At 63.1% G+C, this 18,652-nt stretch overlaps 2 protein-coding genes and 1 long non-coding RNA gene across 10 annotated transcripts; 1 reads left to right on the top strand and 2 right to left on the bottom strand.

Moving 5' to 3' along the window:
- Positions 1–289: 289 nt before the first annotated feature.
- LOC125754627 (uncharacterized) lies at positions 290–3,852 on the bottom strand. Its single transcript, XR_007409349.1, has 2 exons — positions 3,326–3,852; positions 290–2,817 (listed from the first exon to the last, which is right to left on the bottom strand). It is a non-coding gene; the product is annotated as an uncharacterized LOC125754627 (long non-coding RNA).
- Positions 3,853–6,559: 2,707 nt separating this feature from the next.
- Positions 6,560–11,800, bottom strand: FBXO2 (F-box protein 2). 2 transcript variants are annotated; one of them, XM_025477166.3, is made up of 6 exons: positions 11,641–11,800; positions 8,433–8,810; positions 7,884–8,013; positions 7,717–7,812; positions 7,150–7,288; positions 6,560–7,010 (listed from the first exon to the last, which is right to left on the bottom strand). In XM_025477166.3, the coding sequence occupies exons 1-6, from the start codon at positions 11,660–11,662 to the stop codon at positions 6,876–6,878; spliced, it is 900 nt and encodes a 299-aa protein (XP_025332951.1). In that variant the 5' UTR covers positions 11,663–11,800; the 3' UTR covers positions 6,560–6,875. The 2 variants fall into 2 exon arrangements, with proteins under 2 accessions (XP_025332951.1, XP_025332950.1); XM_025477165.3 differs by lacking the exon at positions 11,641–11,800 and adding an exon at positions 9,472–9,630.
- LOC112678108 (F-box only protein 44) lies at positions 10,187–17,510 on the top strand. Of its 7 annotated transcripts, none has more exons than XM_025477174.2 (7): positions 12,147–12,264; positions 12,676–12,798; positions 13,276–13,564; positions 14,975–15,101; positions 15,272–15,367; positions 15,472–15,607; positions 16,431–17,510. In XM_025477174.2, exons 3-7 carry the CDS (start codon positions 13,300–13,302, stop codon positions 16,572–16,574), a joined length of 768 nt encoding a protein of 255 aa, XP_025332959.1. In that variant the 5' UTR covers positions 12,147–12,264; positions 12,676–12,798; positions 13,276–13,299; the 3' UTR covers positions 16,575–17,510. The 7 variants fall into 7 exon arrangements, with proteins under 7 accessions (XP_048963331.1, XP_025332959.1, XP_048963337.1 ...); XM_049107380.1 differs by having other exon boundaries at positions 12,161–12,264; positions 12,545–12,798; positions 14,975–15,072; XM_025477170.3 differs by having other exon boundaries at positions 12,161–12,264; positions 12,545–12,798.
- The last annotated feature ends 1,142 nt before the right edge of the window (positions 17,511–18,652 follow it).

Genomic DNA, 18,652 nt, shown 5'->3' with positions numbered 1-18,652 from the left:
CACTGCACCTGGTTCTAAATGTCGCTCGAAGCCCAAATTCAATTTGGTATCACCACCAGCTCCGCAGTGCAGAATTCATCGGATGAGGAGCCTGCTTTGGGGGGAATAATTCATTTTTCCGGTGTCGGAGAGCAGAGTAATTGATCCAGGGGGCCGACGCCTCCTCCCCTCTCCCTCGTCCCCGGGACCATCTGATTCCAAATGCAGCCCGAGCCTGTTAGGTCAAAGTCACAGCAATAAATAGGAGGGGGGCTTCTGCTTTAATATATCGGATTATTCCACTCAGTGGTGACGAAAAACAAGATTTAATTCCCTGAGAAACGCCAGCTGAGAAAATCATTTCCCTGCCTGCTTCTCTTTTCCTTTTTTTTCCCCCTGCCTTTTTATTTTTTCCAGAGACATCTTTGTCTCCATGCAGGCCATGAGGGCCTCGCTTCACCAGCAGGGATTTCTGTGCACCTGCCCACCCCGTCCAGGGTCTCGATCGTCCGGGAAGGTTCAGGACCCTCTTGGCCCAGTGCCCTCAGTCCTGGGTCCCCCAGGGCTCAGATTTCGGCTCAAATCCAGCTAAGGTGAGGGCACCTGGCACACTGATGAATTATAACAATAAGCCTCAGGAAACGACCAGTTAGTATCACGGCCCCAACCGAGGGGATGGGAAGCTAAGAGCTGCTTAGGGAAGGGATTTACCTCCCTGCTGCTCCTCAGATCAAGACTCGACCCCCTGCTTCCTCCAGGAAGCCCTCGCTGACTAGATGCCCCTCCTCGGGGTTCCCAAGCGCAGTGGGCCGTGTCCTCCTGGCCCTTTCACTTCTGGACCGTAAGCTGCCAGACTCGCCCATCTTACCTTTCCAACAAACCCACCCATAACACCCCCTACGTGCGGCCCTGATCTTCACGAATAGTGCTTTGGGCTTTCAAATACTAATTCATTTGGTCCTCGTGCCAACCCCCTGAGGCCCTGTTTATGGACCAGGAAACTGAGGCGCTGACGGGTTAAATGATTGGCCAAGGTCACCCCGCAGGGCGGGTCAGAACTGGCAATCCGTGGTGTGGCCGGGGCTCCCCCCGCGACGTGGGTTCCAGCAAGACTGCGCCTGCCCGGTGCTCCCCCGGAGCCAGAGCTGGAAGGGCTCAGAAGCCGTGCACCACGCCGAGCCCACGGCGCGCACGCAGCAGGTGTGCAACACCCTGAGCCAGGAAGTGCAGACTTCGGGGATGCTCTTGCGGAGCTCAGACAACCCCAGAGACCTTATGGATCCCAGTACAGGAGGCAAGGCCTGAGATGGGGACGGAAGGGTGAATTTTACAGTGGGAGTAAGATGGGTGGGTTGCCGAGAGTTACCAAGAATTTCGCAATCACACACGATCCGTTTACTTCTGGGCACGACCAAGACGCGAGACGAGAGAGTCTGAAACGGGGACCTGCCGCGCCAGGAAGGCACTGGAGCACCGTGGAGTCGGGAAGGGGCGCAAGCCCGGGGCCTCCCACATGCACCCCGGCGAGCTCTGCAGGCTCCCGTCTGTGACCTGGACCGCAGCACCCACCCCTCGGCACCTCACGCTTCCCTGTCATAAGCTGGGGAGATCACGGAAGCCTCCCCCAGGGGCGGCTACGGGGAGTCCGTGGGATCCTGTGCACGGGGCAGGAGATGGGCCAGGCTAGTCGGGCCCCCATACAACGGGCCCAGCAGGTGCCAGGAACCGGGCCTGGAAGCTTCAGCTCCCCGGAGCCTCAGAGCAGGGAGGCAGGTGGGGTTTTGCAACCGAGGACGAGGGGCAAAGCCAGGTGAAACCCAGGTGCTTCCGTCTCCAGATCCAGGCTCTTGCCCCCATTCCTGGGACAGGAGAGGAGGAGGCTGGACACCCCTGCACGCAGTCCTTTCTCCAAGGCGACCCCCGATGGAGCCCCCGAGGCTGACACAGGTTACAAAGCGAGTCTCTGAGGCAGGAAGGCAGGGAAGGGCGTCCGGTGGCCTGGGGTGGAGCTGGGTGAGGGTTGGGGCTTCGGGGAGCCAGCCCCTTGTGTGTACAGCGAGCGCCCCATGCTCCCAGGGACCTCCCTCCTGGTTGCACAGACCTCACCTGGCACGTCCTCCTCCTCCTCGGCGTCAGCCCCTTCTCTCACCCAGGCAGCTCCTCCGCACGTGCAGCGGGAATCTCTCCGGCTGCGACCCCGGCTGCGACCCCAGCTGGAGCCCCGGGAGGCACCCCCCGCCCTGCCCGCCCTGTCGGGTCCTGGTGGCTCCTGGCTCAGGGTGGCGACCCCGTGACAATTCATTGGCTTTCCTCGGAGGAGAATGAACACCATCTCATCTTAATCTTCTTCATTATTCTCCTTGTTCAGCGGAGTCAACACAAGATTAGGTTTAATTTACGGGGAAAGAGTAGCAAAGTGATTCCTCACGGGGAGATCGGGGGGGATGTGCCCGGGTGCCCTGTGCTCCCTGCTGGCGAGGGGCCAGGAGAGGGCCCGGGGCTCGGCCAAGTGGGGGATGAACTGGGGGGATCGGGGGACGGTTCTAGGCCCCCACACCTACGTGGGGCTGGATTCCCAGAGACCACAGCCCTTCCTGGGCTTCGAGGACGCCAGCCTCACAGCACCCAGCGTCCCCAGCGTCTCCCGGGAGCTGTGGCCTCGGAGCCGACCCAGAGCGGACACGGAGGCGCAGCCCTCAGACCCGGCCTCAGCCTCGGCCCTGCAGGCGCCGTCCTCCGTCCGTCCTCCGCAGAGAAGGGGGCAGGAGCCCAGCCCCGGGACTCCCGCGACGAGGCCGACACCTAGTGGTGACGCGGGGACCTGGGCCTTCCCTCCTCCTACAGCCGGGCGGACAAAGAAAATAAATCGGAGACAGAAATACCCCCCCCCCACCCCCGTATTGCAAAGTTGCTAAATGGACGGACCTACCAGAAAGCTCAAAGGGACTTCCCGTTACCTCCCAGCCCCTTCCCCACGCGGCCCAGAAACACGCAGCCTCCCAGTCTTGCCCCGTCTGTCAATCAGCGGTAGCCTGGAAGGCCCGGAGCCCCGCGTCCCCTGCTTGCTGCCTCAGAGCCCCGGGGGGTCCCCCCTCCGCCCCCTGCCCGGCCCGCGCCCAGCTCTGACCCTGCACCGCCGTCCAGGGGCTGCAGGACTTGAGCTGGAGACGCAGCTCACCTGGATTTGAAACTGTGTCCGCGTGTGTGTGTCCCTGGGCGAGTGACCCCCCTGCCCCCCGCCCCCGGAGCCCGGGCTCCTTCCCCTGTAAGACGGGATGTCTGCGCGGAGAGGCCCCGAGTGGACGGAAGGAGCCGCGGTGCCCACCGGGCCCCCACGGATGCTCACCCCCGTCACCGTCTTGCCAGCGTCACGCTCATCGGTACTCGTGGCAAAGTCGGTCTCCTCGACGGTGAGCTGCGGGTCTAACTGGCCCTTCTCGGGTCCTGCTGGGCGTAGAGCAAAGGTTCTTCCTTGACGCGCTTATGCCCCGGGAGGCCGAGCACACAGTGGGCGCGCAGGAACCCCCCGGGGTGACCCGCCTGTATCTCCTACCACGTCCTGCTCTCGCTCTCAGTGGATTTACTCCCACCTCGGGGCCCTTGCACGTACTGCGCCTCCAAGGACCCTGCCCACGTGTCGTCCCTGGTCACTCTGACCCAAGCCACCAGCCTCGCCCTCACCCTCACGTCTGTTTACTTGGCTGTGGAGGTCAAGCACCTCCTGTTTACTTGGAGGCTGTGGAGGTCAAGCGCCTGAGCGGCCGAGCGCAGTTCCTGTTCCACCCCGGACAGGCTGTGTGGCCTCGGGCGACTTGCTTAGCCTCTCTGTGCTTCCGTTTTCCCACCTGTAAAAATGGAAGCAATAGCAGTGCCCCCCCCCATAAGGTTATTTTAATGAATCAGTATGTGCAAAGCCCCCAGAGTATTGCCTGGTATGTACAGTAAGTGCTGCACCGTGTTGATGCTAATCATCTTATGCATTTTTTTTACCGTCTTTAAATTTAATATTTTTATTTTTTTAAATTGTATTTAAATTCAATTTGCCGACGTACAGTATAACACCCAGTGCTCACTGTGTTTAGCTGCCTGGATTTAAGTGTCTCCGTCCAGCCCGTGTATTCCGGGGGCACAACCCTCGTCTGCTTCTACCGTCCCCGGCAATACCCTGGTTGATCACCCGGCCCCTCGGGAGCGCGCACCCCTCCGTAGCTGATGCGCAGGGGCCCTCGTCCCTGGGGCTCACGGTCTGCTACCCACACTGCGCAGCGTCCGCCTCCTGATGGACAGCAGTGCTTTCAGGAAGCTGCCCCCTGCAGTCTTCTAAGCAGCTGGTGGGGGGGGGCAGGAGTCAGTTGGCCTGCGTGTCGGCTGCCCAGTCTCGGCTCCCCGGTGCCCTCACGTGTGCAGTAGGGGTAGCGGTGCTGTGCCCCCCGCCTCCTTCTGGGCCAGGGCGGTGTCCTGTGCACAGTGAGCTCTTCTGACCCCAAACCCTGCAGCATCAGCCCATGGACGGCGTGGGTGGCTGTCTTGTCCTCCCAAGCTACATACCAGCCGTGTGTCCAACCAGCCCTCTAGTGCCAGGTACCCAGGGACAGTGGGTCTGGAGCCCCTCAGGTCTCCTCTGGGGGTCCCGTGCCCTGGGGCCCTCGGGCAGAGGATCTGGTCTCTGGGTTTCCGGCTCCCTCCTCTGAGAGCAGACGACTGGCTTCAGTGGCCTCGCTGGGCTGGCGTCCTCCTCCCCCCCACCCCTGCCTCCCTGGCTGCTGTGTCTGCCCCGTGGTGGCCCCAGAGCCTGAGGCTTCTCTGTGCCCCCGCTCACCTCCCTCCACACTGGTCCCCAGCCCTCACCGGCGGCCTGGGCCACATGCACTGCACATCCTGTATCTCCAGTCCAGACCCCCAGCCCCCTCGTGGGCCCCTCTTCTCCTTCGCCGTTGTCTTCTTTTTAAAGATTTTATTTATTTATTCATGAGAGACCCAGAGAGAGAGAGAGGCAGAGACACAGGCAGAGGGAGAAGCGGGCTCCATGCAGGGAGCCCGACGCGGAACTCGATCCCAGGACCCCAGGGTCACGCCCTGGGCCGAAGGCAGACGCTCCACCGCTGAGCCCCCCGGGGCGTCCCTGTGCCCCCTCTTCTGAATGCCCCACGCCGGGGGGAGCTCCTCCACGCGCAGCACCTTCCAAGCCCCCACATCACAGCCCGGACACCTGGTCCCCACAGGCACCTGGACGCAAGCCCTGTCTTTCATGCGGAGTCTCCAGCCAGCCTCCTCCTGTAGCCTCCAGGCGGGTCCCAGTTTTCTCCCCACCAGGGGCCTCCCCACCCGCCCCCCCTAGTCCCTTGCCCAGAGCACTACCTTGCCTATTACTCTTTCATGTGAACCTGAAGCTCATAGAGGTGACCTCTCCCTTCACGGCACTCATCAAACTCATCAAGGCATCGATTCCTCTGATTGGCAACTCGGATAGGTGTGAACGGCGCCTTCCCTCATCGGGCTGTGAGGTCCCTTAGGAGGGATGAGGGGTGCCCATGGGGCAGGGGCTGTGCCTCCACCCTCAGACTGGGAGTTCTCTGAGATCAGGGTTGTCAGGCTGAGGATGCCTTCCGGAACCAGAGCCCCCCACCCCGGGACACTGGATATCTCTTCCCAGGTGCCTCGTCCTTCTGGGACAAGAAGGGTCTCCCTCACCCTTGGAACCTCAAGACCCTGCACAGAGCCTGGCCCCAGGGCTGGGGCTTCCGGACTCGGGAAGTGAATGAGTGAACCGGGAACACGCGCAGGTGGCCCAGCTTCACCTGCAATCCCCCCTGGCCAGCAGGTGACAGCAGGGTCAAACCAAAGGAGAGCTGGAGGGGGCCTCGGCAATGTCATTCCTCACCATTTCTGAGAGGAGAGCAACAGTGTGTGGAGGCCCCCCTCACTCCCACCGCCCGGGGACCAGCAGCTGAGGGTCCTGGGGAAGGACTGGGTTTGAGAGCTGCCGGGGGGGGGGGGGGCAAAAAAACTCCCTGGCACCCCACCCTTGCCCCTTCTGCTCAAGCGGTGCTAGGGGCCAGCCTCTGGGCAGGGCTTGGAAACCATCAGACACCTGATGCTGATGACTCCCGTTCAGTCCAACACCGGGCCCGCAAGGACAGCATGAAGTGCGCGTGAACTGAGAGGGCACCAGGTTGCTCCCCCAGCCGCCCTGCCCATCTCCCCATCCCCACCCCGGCGCTGGCATCCATCCCTGGGCCCGGGGGAATTTGTATTCCCGGTGAGGTGCTGCCCCCCCATCCTGCCCTCAGAAAGGAACTGGAGGGGATCAAGAGAGGTCTGGAGGGCAACCCCCACACACACACCCTGTTCTGGCCTCTGGGCAGCTTGGGTGTCAGTCAGGCGCCAGGCCCAGCTCCCCACTCCTCGCCCTCACAATCCCAGCCTTTGTCCGGCCCGCCCGGGCCTGGCTGGCTCTGCACCGGCCCAAGGGCCCCTGGAAACCAGAGCAGTTGGAGCCCCACCAAGTATTTTTCCAGGCTGGGCCCGGGGCCCTCGGGAGACAGAGAAGGATGCAAAGGGAGCGGGGTTCGCTCATCCGTTTGTTCATTCGTTCCTTCCTTGGACAAATAATATTTATTAGGCGCCCACTTTGTGGCAGGCACTGTGCTAGGTGCAGGGGATCCAGCGGTGGGCCCAGCCCAGGCCCATACCCTCCCCCATCTTATTTTCCAGATGCAGATAGATGCCAACACAACCGCTCCTTCCGGGTGTGGGGCTGGACGATAGGGCGGGAGAGGAGTAGGTGGGGGTGCAGGTGGGGGTGCAGGTGGGGCAGATGAGGATGCTACCAGCTAAGGCCTAAGTAACCCCAGCCTCTGGCCCTCCGGGGCGGCCGAGGTCGGAGACAGGGTGGCTCAGGGCTCCACCCACACGCTGCTGTTGGTCACCCGAGCCCCGAACCAGCCCTTCCAGTAGACTGAGTCCTGGCCCCCGTGCTCGAAGCGGACGAAGCGGACGCCGGGCCCGTAGTCGGTGAAGGTGTGGGAGATCTGAGGCCGAGGCAGGAGGGTCAGCTTAGGGCCCTGGGGCCTCCCTGGGCCACCCACCCCGGTGCACTAGCCCGCCGGGATCTCAGCCTGGGTGGGTGCCGCCCCTCGCCCCAGGCCCCGCCCCCAGCCGCGGGCTCACCTGCACCCAGCCCCCGTCGTCGCCGTCGGGGGGCACAGCCACCTGGCCGCTGCTGAACTCGGCCAGCACGTCCTCGTGCTCCGACAGCAGCCTCACCGTGAGCTCGTACAGGCAGCCCGCGTCGCTGCGGCCCGAGTACCTGCCCCAGGGAGGGAGCGAGTGGCCGCCACTGCGGCCCGGCCTGCCCCGGCTCTCCTCTCTGCCCCACCCCGCCCCGTGGGTTCCGCCCACATCCCCGGCTGACAGATAAGGAAACTGAGGCCAGAGAGAGCAAGGACTCGCCCAGGCCCAAACCCAAGGACGACACCCCGGGTGGGCCAGACCCAACTTTGGAGGCTAAAAGGCAGTTCGCGGTGACACGTTCTGCTTTTTTTAATTGCCAGCACCTAAGAGTCCGGAGGGGAGGTGCGTTTCCACCTTCTCTTGCAATCCCGGGCATCCCGGGACCACAGCCGCTCCAGGCAGGAGGCCGTGGCCCCTGGGGCAGGGGGCGGCTCCATGTTGCCCCCTCCTCCCCGTCCCCCCTTTCCCCACGGCCCTGGCCCATCCCCATCCCCGGCCGCTCACCAGTCCTTCACCACGATCGCAGGCTGAGTGGTGTCCAGCAGCTCCTCCCAGTAGCCCTCGGCCTGCAGGTCGATGACCTGCGCTTTGCGACACCACCTGGGGAACTGGAGTTAGGAGGGAGAGCAGGCCCTTCTCCCCCCTCGGCCCTCCATCCCCCCTCTGCTTACTCAAAGGAGGAGGCGAAGTACTTCTTGACGCTCTCATCGTGGATGAACTCCACCCCACAGTCTCCGGGCAGCTCCTCCACCCTCCAGCCGTCCCCGCCGTGCTCCACGTCGCACCAGCCCTCCAGGTCCTCTGTGGGAACACGACAGCCCCACCCTGGTCACCCACGCCCTGCGGCGGCTGCGGAGGGGCTGCTCTTGCTCCTACACCTGGGGGGCAGGGGGAGGCGGTACTCGCAAGGTGGGGGCGCGCAGGTCACGGTGCGCGCAGGTGCGCGCAGGCTGGGGGCACTCCTGTCCTTCCCCCAGAGTCTCTCTCCCTCCTGGGGGCGTCGGCCACAGGGCCTTTGTCGCCCCAGCTCGCCCAGGGTGGAAGGACCCAGGAAGGGGGCCCCCAGGGCGCAGGCGGCCAGAGCGCAACAGCGGGGACGCGTTTGCTGGGGGCGCTCCGCGGGGCGTGGGGCCGCGCTCTCCCCTGGTTTAGCCGTGGGGGGGGGGGCAGGCTTGCTGGGCCGCGGTGCACAAGGGTCCCGGGAGCGGGCGGCCCCTCACCTTCCCCGCACGGATTGCGCAGCAGGTTGCGCCGCCGCTTGCTCAGGAAGTAGAACTGCTGCCAGTGGTCGCGCTCGCCCTCCGCGCCGCCCTCGGGCACCAGCCCCTCCTGCTGGCACTTGAGCAGCCAGAGAGGGCCGCCGTCCACCAGCTCCTTCCAGCGCAGGCACACCAGGCGGCAGGCCTGCACCAGCTGGGCGGCCGGCAGCTCCGCCAGGACGCGCAGCAGCAGCGGCTCGGGCAGCTCGTCCAGGTGCGCGGCCGCCCCCGCCTCCGCCTCCGCCTCCGCCTCGGGCCGCTCCTCCCCGCCGCTCGCCGCCTCCGCCTCCTCCGGCTGCCCCTCCGGGCTCACCTCCTCCTCCGGCTGGCTCACGCTCTCTGCAGGCGGGGGTGGGGGTGGCTCGGCTCAGACTGTCCCCCCCAAGCCTGAGAACCCCCATGTGTCGGGTATCTGCCCCCCACGCACCCTCGCGCAGCTCCTGCGTCCAGAGACTGGTGCCCAGGGGGGACTGGGGCCCAGTGGGAGAGGCCCGGGGAGGCCAGGCCCGCAGTGGCCCCAGAGGCCTCGGTGGTCCCTGCGGCCCGCAAAACCCGAGCGGACAGCGGCAACCGACAGTGTGACTGTGAGCGCGTCCATCCCTGTATCACACATCCCTGCAGGGCCCGACACCCCCGCTCCCCTGCCTCCTCTGGGGAGTGCTCCTGGGCTTCCTACCACCACAGCTTCTCACTGTGGAGCTCCCGTCCTTCCTAGCTCTTGTCCTAGGGCGCGGGTTGGCTTGTAGACACCTCTCTGGGGACTAGACTGAGGGCAAGAGCACCGGAACTGGGTCCGGGACACTCACTGCTGCATCCCGGTGCCTGGCATCTGGAACCCTCCCTGGCACGCTGTCAGCAGCTAATGTTTACTGGGCATTAAGCAAGAGCTAGGCATTGTTCTAAGCGGCTTCTTTACTCCAAATCCTTATGGCATCTCCCCGAGGTTGTTCCAGGCGCGGCTGTTGGTGGGGCAGCCGAGGCACAGGGAGGTGATACCAACCCAGGATCACACAGCGAATGCGTGGTCGGGGCCTGGACTTGAACCCAGGCAGTCCGGCTCCAGGGCCGCCATTAACCACCATGCCCTCAATGAAATAATGTGCTGACTTTGGCGGCTCCGCTAGGATTTTGATTTTGACGAGGTTACACTGCTAGTACGAGGGCAGGGCCGTGGGGATCTGAGGCCTGAAAGGAAGGGAGCACAGCCGTGTGACGAGGGGGCTCATAGAAAGAACTGGGAGACGGAACGGGGAGACGTAGTGAGTCCTGCAGGAAGGAAGATCCTCTCACTCCCTTCTTTTCCCATCCCAGCCCTCCGTTTCCTCGGTTTCCTCGCCCTCCGATGAAAGGGGAGTGATCAGGGTGCCAGGCCATTCCCACAGCGCTGAGGCTCCGATCCCCGAGGAGGGGCCAGGGCACGCTAAATTGCAAGGAGGTGGACGGATGTCAGGAGCCGTGGGCTGGACTGTGTCCTGAAACCTGGCCGGCCTCAGCCGGGCCCTCAGAAGCTTGAGTAAGCGGATCCTGAGTGCACAGTGTCTCTGGAGGAGGAGGACACGGTGGCGGGGAGATGGGGCCACTCCGGGTGAGGGGGAAGGCCAGGGCTCTCAGACCTAGGATGGGGGGCAGGGGTCCGGGCTGCAGCCTGGAAAGCCCAGGCGGCGGTAAAAACAGGCTGAGCAGTAAGGGATGGAACGGACCAGGGCCAGACCCAAGTCTGGGTGCTGCCAGGACCCCGGGCCTGCAGTGCTTTACCTCCCTCCCCACATGCAGCATTTTCTCCCCCTCCCACGGTGAGACCCTCAAGCTGAAGCAGGGTTTACCTCTTCTTCGGAGCCCAGAGTGAGCAGTCCGTCCTCATAAACTTTCAGTGAATCTAACCGAGCATCGCACTTTCCTTCATTATTAGCTTTCTTCCTTCCTTTCTCTTTTGCAAAGAGTAAACTGAGGCCCAGAGAGGCCTACTAGCTTCCCCCAAGTCACACCGGAGCACAATGGGTGTGCACAGAGGGAAACGCCAGGCCCCGAAGCCACATCACCTGCTTGTCCTGCTGCCCGCAGCTCTCTGGGGAGCTGGGCCCAGTATCCTCACCTCGCCACCCCTCCCCCTGCCCTGCCCTGCCCTGGCCCTGGTGGACACCTGATGCTCCCCCGAAAGGTGCACCTTGCCCAGTCCCCTCTCCTGGCCTCAGGCCTGGCACTCCAGGCCCCAGATCTGATTACAGGCCCCCCCACCCCTTTCCAGCACACACAACTCCCCACATTGTTGCTGTCGGAAAGTTATCTGGGCCCTGGAAGCTGCCTCCCAGGCTGACTCACTCACCTGCGTTGGGCCCTGGAGTCCAGGGAATAGCTGAGCCCTGGGAAAACGCAGGAGCCCACGCTGGGGCCCTGTAGAGGGTGTGGCAAGGGGGTCACAGATAGGGAGCAGGGAGTTTCAGGGCTGGAGGTGAGAGGCTTGGCCACCTGAGCGTACCTCAGGGTTTCCTGAGGCCTCCTCCAAGCAGGGCCCACTCTCACCACCCAGTCTCGGCTGGGCCCGCTGGGGCAGGGGTGAGGGAATGTGCAGGCAGGTCTTGTTCCCACCCTGACTCAGCAGGCAACCCTACAGACTCAGCAGGGAGTTCAAGAGCTGGGGCGAGGGGGTCTTGGGTGCCAGACGAGATGACTGGGCAGTCTCAGAGGGCCCTGAGCATAGGCGACCGCCGTGCCCCAACTCTCCGAGACGGCCACCCAGCTGGAGAGCAGCCCTAGCAGACAGGGGAGCCCAGGAGGACGACTGGGGTGGGGTGGGGAGAGGCCAGGAGCCCCAAGAAATCGTGGGGATACAGACAACTCAAGGGCCCCAGCTGGCAAATGAGAGAAGTTGATGGAAGAAAGAGGCTTAGAGCCTTCTGCATCCCAGGTCATCGCAGGTCACCCCAGCCGCGACCCAGCGGCCCCCCAGGAAGCGGAGAGGCGGGCACCAGACCGCGGATACTCCTCTGCCCCCCCCCCAGCAGGACCCGGGAGCCTGGCACTCTGCAGGCCCGGCCGCACGGGGGACCGTGCTCTGCGCGGGGGACAGTGTGCGGCGCCCGCGTCGGGCCCCCCCGGCTCCCCGTGCCCCGTCTCCGCAGCGGGCGGCCCCTCCCGGGCGGGGCGAGCGCGTCGGGCTGGCGGCCGCTACCTGGTTCACCGTCCCCGTCCATCGCTGCGGAGGGCGGCCTGGAGAGGAGGGGCCGAGCGCTGCGGGCTGCGGGGCCGCCCGAGTCCCGCGGCGGCGGCGAGTCCAGGCGCTGCCCGCGTCTCGGTCGGGCCCCGCGGGCCGCGCCTCTTAAAGGCCCGCGCCCGCGCCCCCGCCCCGCCCCGCCTCTGGCCCCGCGCCGGGCCGCCCCGCAGTCGGGAGCGGCGGCCCCAGCCGAGCCCGCGGGCTCCTCGGCGGACCCGGGAGGCCGGGAGAGGTCGAGACTCGGGTCTTTTAACGGGACGGGGGGTCCGATCTGGGAGCTCGCTCCAGGGGCGCCGCGGGGGGAGGCGAGGGGCCGCGAGTCTGGGTCGGGCGGGGGGTGCGGGGCGCGCAGCCCGGAGGAGGGAGGGACGGGACCGAGGCTCCTCCACGCCCCCCCCCAGGTAATTTTCCTACGTCCCGGTGGGGGACGCGGCGCGGGGGCGGGGCCGGGGCGGGGCCGGGGCGGGGGCGGGGGCGAGGCGGGGCCTGGGGGCGGGGGCTGGGCGCACGCTCCAGCTCCGCAGGCCGAGGCCCGCTCAGCCCCACGCCGGAGCCGGACCGCGCAGCCGCGGCCGAGCGCAGGTGACGGTGGGGAGTGGGCGCGGGGGGCGCGGGGGTTTCCGGGCGCTGCGGGAGGGAGGCCCGGCGCGGACAAGGCCCAGGCCTCGGAGGGCAGCGCGGCGCGGCCGAGAGCCCGGGCTGGGGTCGCTACTGCATGCTCAGGGGTCCGATCCCCGGCTGGGGCGGGAGGGCATTTAAAGCCACAACGCGAGGTGCGAGGCCGCAGGTGCGCGGGGGTCCCGGCACGGAGGTCGGAGCGCAGGAAGGGCCTTTCCCCATCGCCCACCCCTCTCCCATCCAGGCTGTGCGGGTCGTTTACTCTGCGGCCTTGAGAAGGTCGCTGAGCTCTTAGGACCTGCGTCAGAGCCGGTGGCGGTGGCCCCCCTGCCTCCAGCCTCAGCCCCTCTCCCTCCTCCGTTTGAGGACTTGCAGGACGGTTCCGGGGACTGCGCATTGTCACTGACGCTCTAAAGCCTGGCCTATCGGAAGCGGCTCGCCCTAGAGTCACAGAAGAGTCTTTCCGTCCTCTGCCCCCGTCTGGGTGACCTTGGGCAGGTATTCGCACCCCTCTGGGCCTCCTTAGCATCCTTTAGGGGCTGTTGTGAGGTGACAGTAAAATCAATCACCTTAAAAAAAAAAGTTTTATTTATTTGTGCGAGAGTGAGCAAGAGAGAGAGAGAGCAGGAGCAGAGGCAGAGGGAGAAGCAGACTCCCCGCTGAGCAGGGAGCACGGTTTGAGGCTCCATCCCAAGTCCCTGGGATCATGATCTGAGCCCAAGGCAGATGCCCCCAAATCAATCACCTTTTATCGAGCATCTGCTGTGTCACATCATTTGAACCGTTTCAGTACCCCCTCTTGGTCCCATTTTACAGAGGAGGAAACCTCGCAGAGGCGCTGTGAATTTCCCCGAGGTAGTAAAGGCAGCGCCGGGATGGGGATGGGGACGGCCTCCACCCTCCACCCTGGGCAGCTGCACACGCTCAGCTCTGGGGAGGCGGCCCGTGTCTAGTGGAGCTTTCCAATAACCACAGGAGGGCGTCCAGAAGCCACGCGCCATGGCCGTGGGGAACATCAACGAGCTGCCCGAGAGCATCCTGCTGGAGCTGTTCACGCACATCCCCGCCCGCCAGCTGCTGCTGCGCTGCCGCCCGGTCTGCAGCCTCTGGCGGGACCTCATCGACCTGGTGACCCTCTGGAAGCGCAAGTGCCTGCGGGAGGGCTTCATCACCGAGGACTGGGACCAGCCTGTGGCCGACTGGAAGATCTTCTACTTCCTACGCAGCCTCCACAGGAACCTGCTGCACAACCCGTGTGCTGAAGGTGGGGTGCGCAGTGGGTCTGGCGTATGCCCCCGGCGCATACACTGTCACCATAGGAGCTGACTTTCACTATGCATTCACTATGAGCCAGGCACTTGGGATGGTTTAACGCCTTTAATCCTCTCACAGTAATCCTAAGAGGTAGGTGCTGCTAGCGTTCCCGTTTTTCAGATGGGCAAACTGAAGCCAAGAGTGGCATTTTTGTAATCCATCCTTAAGATTATTTCCCCAGTGACCTTTTGTGGGAGAGGGACTGTTGTCCAGTTGGGACTACGTGTGCCCAAGACACAAGACCAGGAAGTCAGAGCCATATTTTGTTGGCCTGCTTCCCAGACTCCAGGGCTAAGCTCACTAGGACTCCCCCAGAGTGGAAAGGGGATTTTACTTATGGAAGAATGAGGGATCCAGTCTTCTTTCCAGCATATTACAACAACAGGTAAATCCTCTACATCGTCTAGACCCCCCTTTTTCCCTTACCGTGTTGTAACTCCTCGGCTCAACATTGGGATGGTTTGGGAGCCTCATTCCCCATTGTGTGCCCAATCCTGGAGCCAGTGGTAATGAAATGACTCCAAGCTGTCCAGAGCTTTCAGATGCCTGCCTCACTTGACTCCCCAACAGCCATGTTCTTGACCAGCAGTTGGCACACGATGGTCCATGAGCCAAATCTGGCCCAGGAACTAAAAGTAGTTTTGGGAGTTTTAAATGGTTATTTAAAAAAAAATAAAAAGGGATCCCTGGGTGGCGCAGCGGTTTGGCGCCTGCCTTTGGCCCAGGGCGCGATCCTGGAGACCCGGGATTGATTCCCACATCGGGCTCCCGGTGCATGGAGCCTGCTTCTCTCTCTGCCTGTGTCTCTGCCTCTCTTTCTCTCTCTGTGACTATCATAAATAAATAAAAAATTAAAAAAAAAAAAATAAAATAAAAAAAAAATAAAAAATAAAAAAAAAGACTGCAAAAGAGATAGTAGGTAGCCCACAAAACCTAAAATATGTTGGTCCTTTACAGAAAAAGCTTGCCAGCTCTTGTTGTTCTTAACTCCAGGTCACAGAGGACACGACCCAGGCTCAGAGAGGGAAAGCACCTTATCTAAGGTCACGCGGCCCAGTGTTGGTAGAGCCACCAGCCCCAGATCTGGCTCGCTGGCGTCACAGCGTTCTCTGACAGAGGGGTCTGGTCGTTCCCATGGCTCGTGTCTTGGGATTCCCAGTGCAAACCACTTAGCGTGGTGCTGGGCACACAGGAAGCACCTGATAGGAGGCAGCCCCCGCTGACCTGCAGTGTCCCACAGCTTGAGGCTTGAGGCCAGCTGCTGAGATACAGGGAGAGGATCCAGGGGGGAAAGGGGCACCGGCTAGAAAGAGACCCCTGGGGGGGCGTCCCTGTGATGTGAATTCTGCTTTCTGCCCAGAGGGCTTTGAATTCTGGAGCCTGGATGTGAATGGAGGTGATGAGTGGAAGGTGGAGGATCTCTCTGGAGACCAGAGGAAGGAATTCCCCAATGACCAGGTCAAGAAATACTTCGTGACTTCTTATTAGTAAGATCCAAGGCTGGGGAAGTCTTGGGGTGGGGGGGAAACCCAAGTCACTTCACCCCAGGGTCTCCTCTCTGGGAAGGGCAGTCCTAGCCCTCTCCCCCACCCCCCACCCCCGCCCCAGTGCCCTAATGCTGAGCCCCAGCCCCTCCCACTCTTCTGCCCGCCCCTAGCACCTGCCTCAAGTCCCAGGTGGTGGACCTCAAGGCCGAAGGGTATTGGGAGGAGCTGATGGACACCACACGGCCGGACATCGAGATCAAGGACTGGTGAGTGCCTGGGGCGAGGGTCTGGGGGAGGGGGGCCTGCCACTCAGGCGCCCCACCCCGCCCCCCATCTCCCAGGCCCTGATGGGCCCTCCCTCTGCCCGCAGGTTCGCAGCCAGGCCGGACTGCGGGTCCAAGTACCAGCTGTGCGTTCAGCTCCTGTCGTCAGCACACGCACCCCTGGGGACCTTCCAGCCAGACCCGGCAACCATCCAGCAGAAGAGCGATGCCAAGTGGAGGGAGGTGTGTGGGCCAGGGAGAGGGCAGGTGGCATATCGCCCATGGCCGAGACTGCAGTCACAGGCCTGGGTTCACATCCCAGCTCTGCTGCTTCTCACCCGGGAAAAGACGCTGGTAAAGCCACGTCCGAGACGGTTGACCGTTCCTGGTCACGAACGTCGGCTCTGACTACTCTCTAGACCGGGGGGCGGCAAACGTTTTCTTAACGGGCCGGAAGCAAGTATTTTAGGCCTTGCCGGCCGAGCTGTCTCTGTCACCGTGACTCCTCTTCGACGCTGCTGTTGTGCAGCGAACGCAGTTTTATGGACCTGGCTGTGTTCCAATAAAACTTTATTTACAAAAACAGGCAGTGGGCCCCTAGGCCATAGTTTGCGGATCTGACCAGTGCTAGAAACGGTCTGTGTCTGCATCTGTGCAGTACGGTAGTCGACGGCCCCATGCGACCATGGAACACTGGAATACGAGCCAGTGTTTGCTGTGACTGAGGAACTAAATTTTTAATTTTATCCGATTTTAATGAATTGCAACTTAAATAGCCACGCGTGCCCAGCGATGACCGTAATCGGACATCTTTTGGCAGCTTGCAGAGTTCCCTTCAGTGCCTTTGCACTTTGAGCTGCACTTGGGCCATCCTGTGGAGTGCCCCTGGGAAGATTGTGCTCCATTTTACAGATGAGGAAACTGAGGCAGAGAGGGGAAGTAGCTTGCCCAAAACCACAGGGTTCGGACGAGAACTCAGATCTGCCGATTCCTGGTCTGGCAGTGAGACCTTGGCCCCTTCCTTGCCCCCTGACCTCTCTCACGCCCTCCCCCTGTCCCCACCCAGGTCTCTCACACGTTCTCCAACTACCCGCCCGGCGTCCGCTACATCTGGTTTCAGCACGGCGGCGTGGACACTCACTACTGGGCCGGCTGGTACGGCCCGAGGGTCACCAACAGCAGCATCACCATCGGGCCCCCGCTGCCTTGACGCCCCCCAAGCTCTGATCCCCCACACCCTGACTGCTGTCAGGGAAGGGCTGGGTTAGGGACGGGGAGGGGGACCAGGCTCCCCCAGACCTCCTAGTTCACCTTAGACCCCCCGTTGCCTATTTTATGGAGACTCTCAGTTTGTGTGGCCCTCACAGGCCACGGGGGGCCAGTGCTCCAGGCCCAAGGTCTCAACCTGGATGAGGGCAGGGGGCCCCTCTACGAAACGGGGCCCCTGTTGTTGGGGAGGTGCGAGGTATTCTCGCGGGCTCCTCCCAGAGTGCTCCTCAGGCTCAGGTGCCCACCTAGATGACCCAGACGTGTGTCTCTGCCTTCCCCTCCGGGGCCCTCGCTCCCTGTCTCCACTGGGGACCCTCAGAGCAGGGACAGTCAGGACACCCTGGCTGGCGCCGACGCTGGGAGGTGACCGTGTGGCTCGACGGACCTGGGAGCAGACGGGGGCTGTGCCGGCCTGTCTTCTGTCCCATTCTGTCACCGCCAAGCTCCTTGCTCGGCCTGCCTGCTCAGAGAGGGGACTCAGGGGATGAGGCTCAGGCCTGGACTGACCCCACTGTCCAGGAAGTCCCAGAAGTCAGATGGGCATCACGTGGGGGGGCTGGGTCTCCAAAGACCCCTGGAATCCTGTGCATGGTAACCCAGGGTGTGTGGGGGGTAGGGTTCGACCCTGATTCTAGGAGTGGGGCACGGAAGCCCTGGGTGAGGTGAGTGGCTGGCCTTCAAGGACCACCCGTCGGCCCCACGCCTCGGCCAGCTCCCCTGCGGCTTGGGATGCTCTCCCCCAGCCCTGGAACCGCCACCCCCAGAGCCCCCCCTCCCTGCCTGAGGGCACCCCTGCCTCTCCCTGCTGCTGGAAGGAAGCAGTGCTCTGATTCTGCCCCTGCTGCATGCAGCTAAATAAAAGGTGTTCCCAGCCCAACCTGTGCCCTGTGGTTTCTGGGAGGAAAGGCGAGGTTCGTGGGAAGTCGCGCCCTGCACCTGCAGGAGGCACAGCCGGGCGGCTTCTGTCCAAGGTACGGGGAATGGCTGACACGCAGGAGCCAGACTACGGCAGGGCCAGGGCCTAGTACAGACCCCTTAATCCGCGGCCAGCGTCTCGCCCAGCAGCCCTCGGGAGGCCCGGCCGCAAGGCTGGGGTGGTGGTGCGCCTGCGTATCTAGGCGGCCCCCGAATACGCTGACGTGCGGTGCATCGCAGCACTGCTCGCTGGTGTCTGACTCTGCCAAGAGCTTCCCTGACATTAGCTGAGGCCAAAGCATTGAGAACGGTTCGTAGCACACAGTAGGTGCTCAATGACCTCAATGGTACCTGGATGGGGGCCTCGGCCATGGCAGGGACACCACTCCCTAGCCCTAAGGGCGAGTTAGCAAAAGGCCCCCTTGGGGGACGGGCAGCCCTGATGGGTCAACGAGGTGGCCTGGGCCAGGCACCCTTGCGCAGTGCACAGCCTGCACGACCCTTTGTGGTGGCCTCACGTAGGTGCTTGATGACTTGTCGAGGGAAGAAAGGAATTAATGACAAAAACGCAGAGAAGGGATCCCTGGGTGGCGCAGGGGTTTGGCGCCTGCCTTTGGCCCAGGGTGTGATCCTGGAAACCCGGGATCGAATCCCACGTCGGGCTCCCGGTGCATGGAGCCTGCTTCTCCCTCTGCCTATGTCTCTGCCTCTCTCTCTCTCTCTCTCTGTGTGACTATTGTAGATAAATAAAAATTTTAAAAAATTAAATTAAAAAACGCAGAGAAGTTTTCACCTTTGAGTAAACTGAGCCCTACCTGAGGTCATGCCCTCATGAAGGTAAAAGCCAGGATCCAGCCCAGAGTTTCAGTAATCTCCGTGGGGTGGGGGTGGGGTGGGGGGAAGTGGCGAGTAATGGGGGGTTAGGAAGGGCCTGGAGAGGTGGGGGGCTGGGAAGGGAGGGGAGGGGTAGGGGGTGGGAGGGGAGGGGAGAGGTGGGAGGGGAGGGGAGAGGTGGGAGGGGAGGGGAGAGGTGGGAGGGGAGAGGTAGGTGGGAGGGCAGGGGAGGGGTAGGGGGTGGGAGGGGAGGGGAGGGGTGGGAGGGGA

Source organism: Canis lupus, chromosome 2, assembly GCF_003254725.2.
Source record: "Canis lupus dingo isolate Sandy chromosome 2, ASM325472v2, whole genome shotgun sequence".
Lineage (NCBI taxonomy): Eukaryota > Metazoa > Chordata > Mammalia > Carnivora > Canidae > Canis > Canis lupus.
The sequence above is the reverse complement of the archived record's forward strand: the minus strand, read 5'-3'. Positions and strand labels throughout refer to the sequence as shown.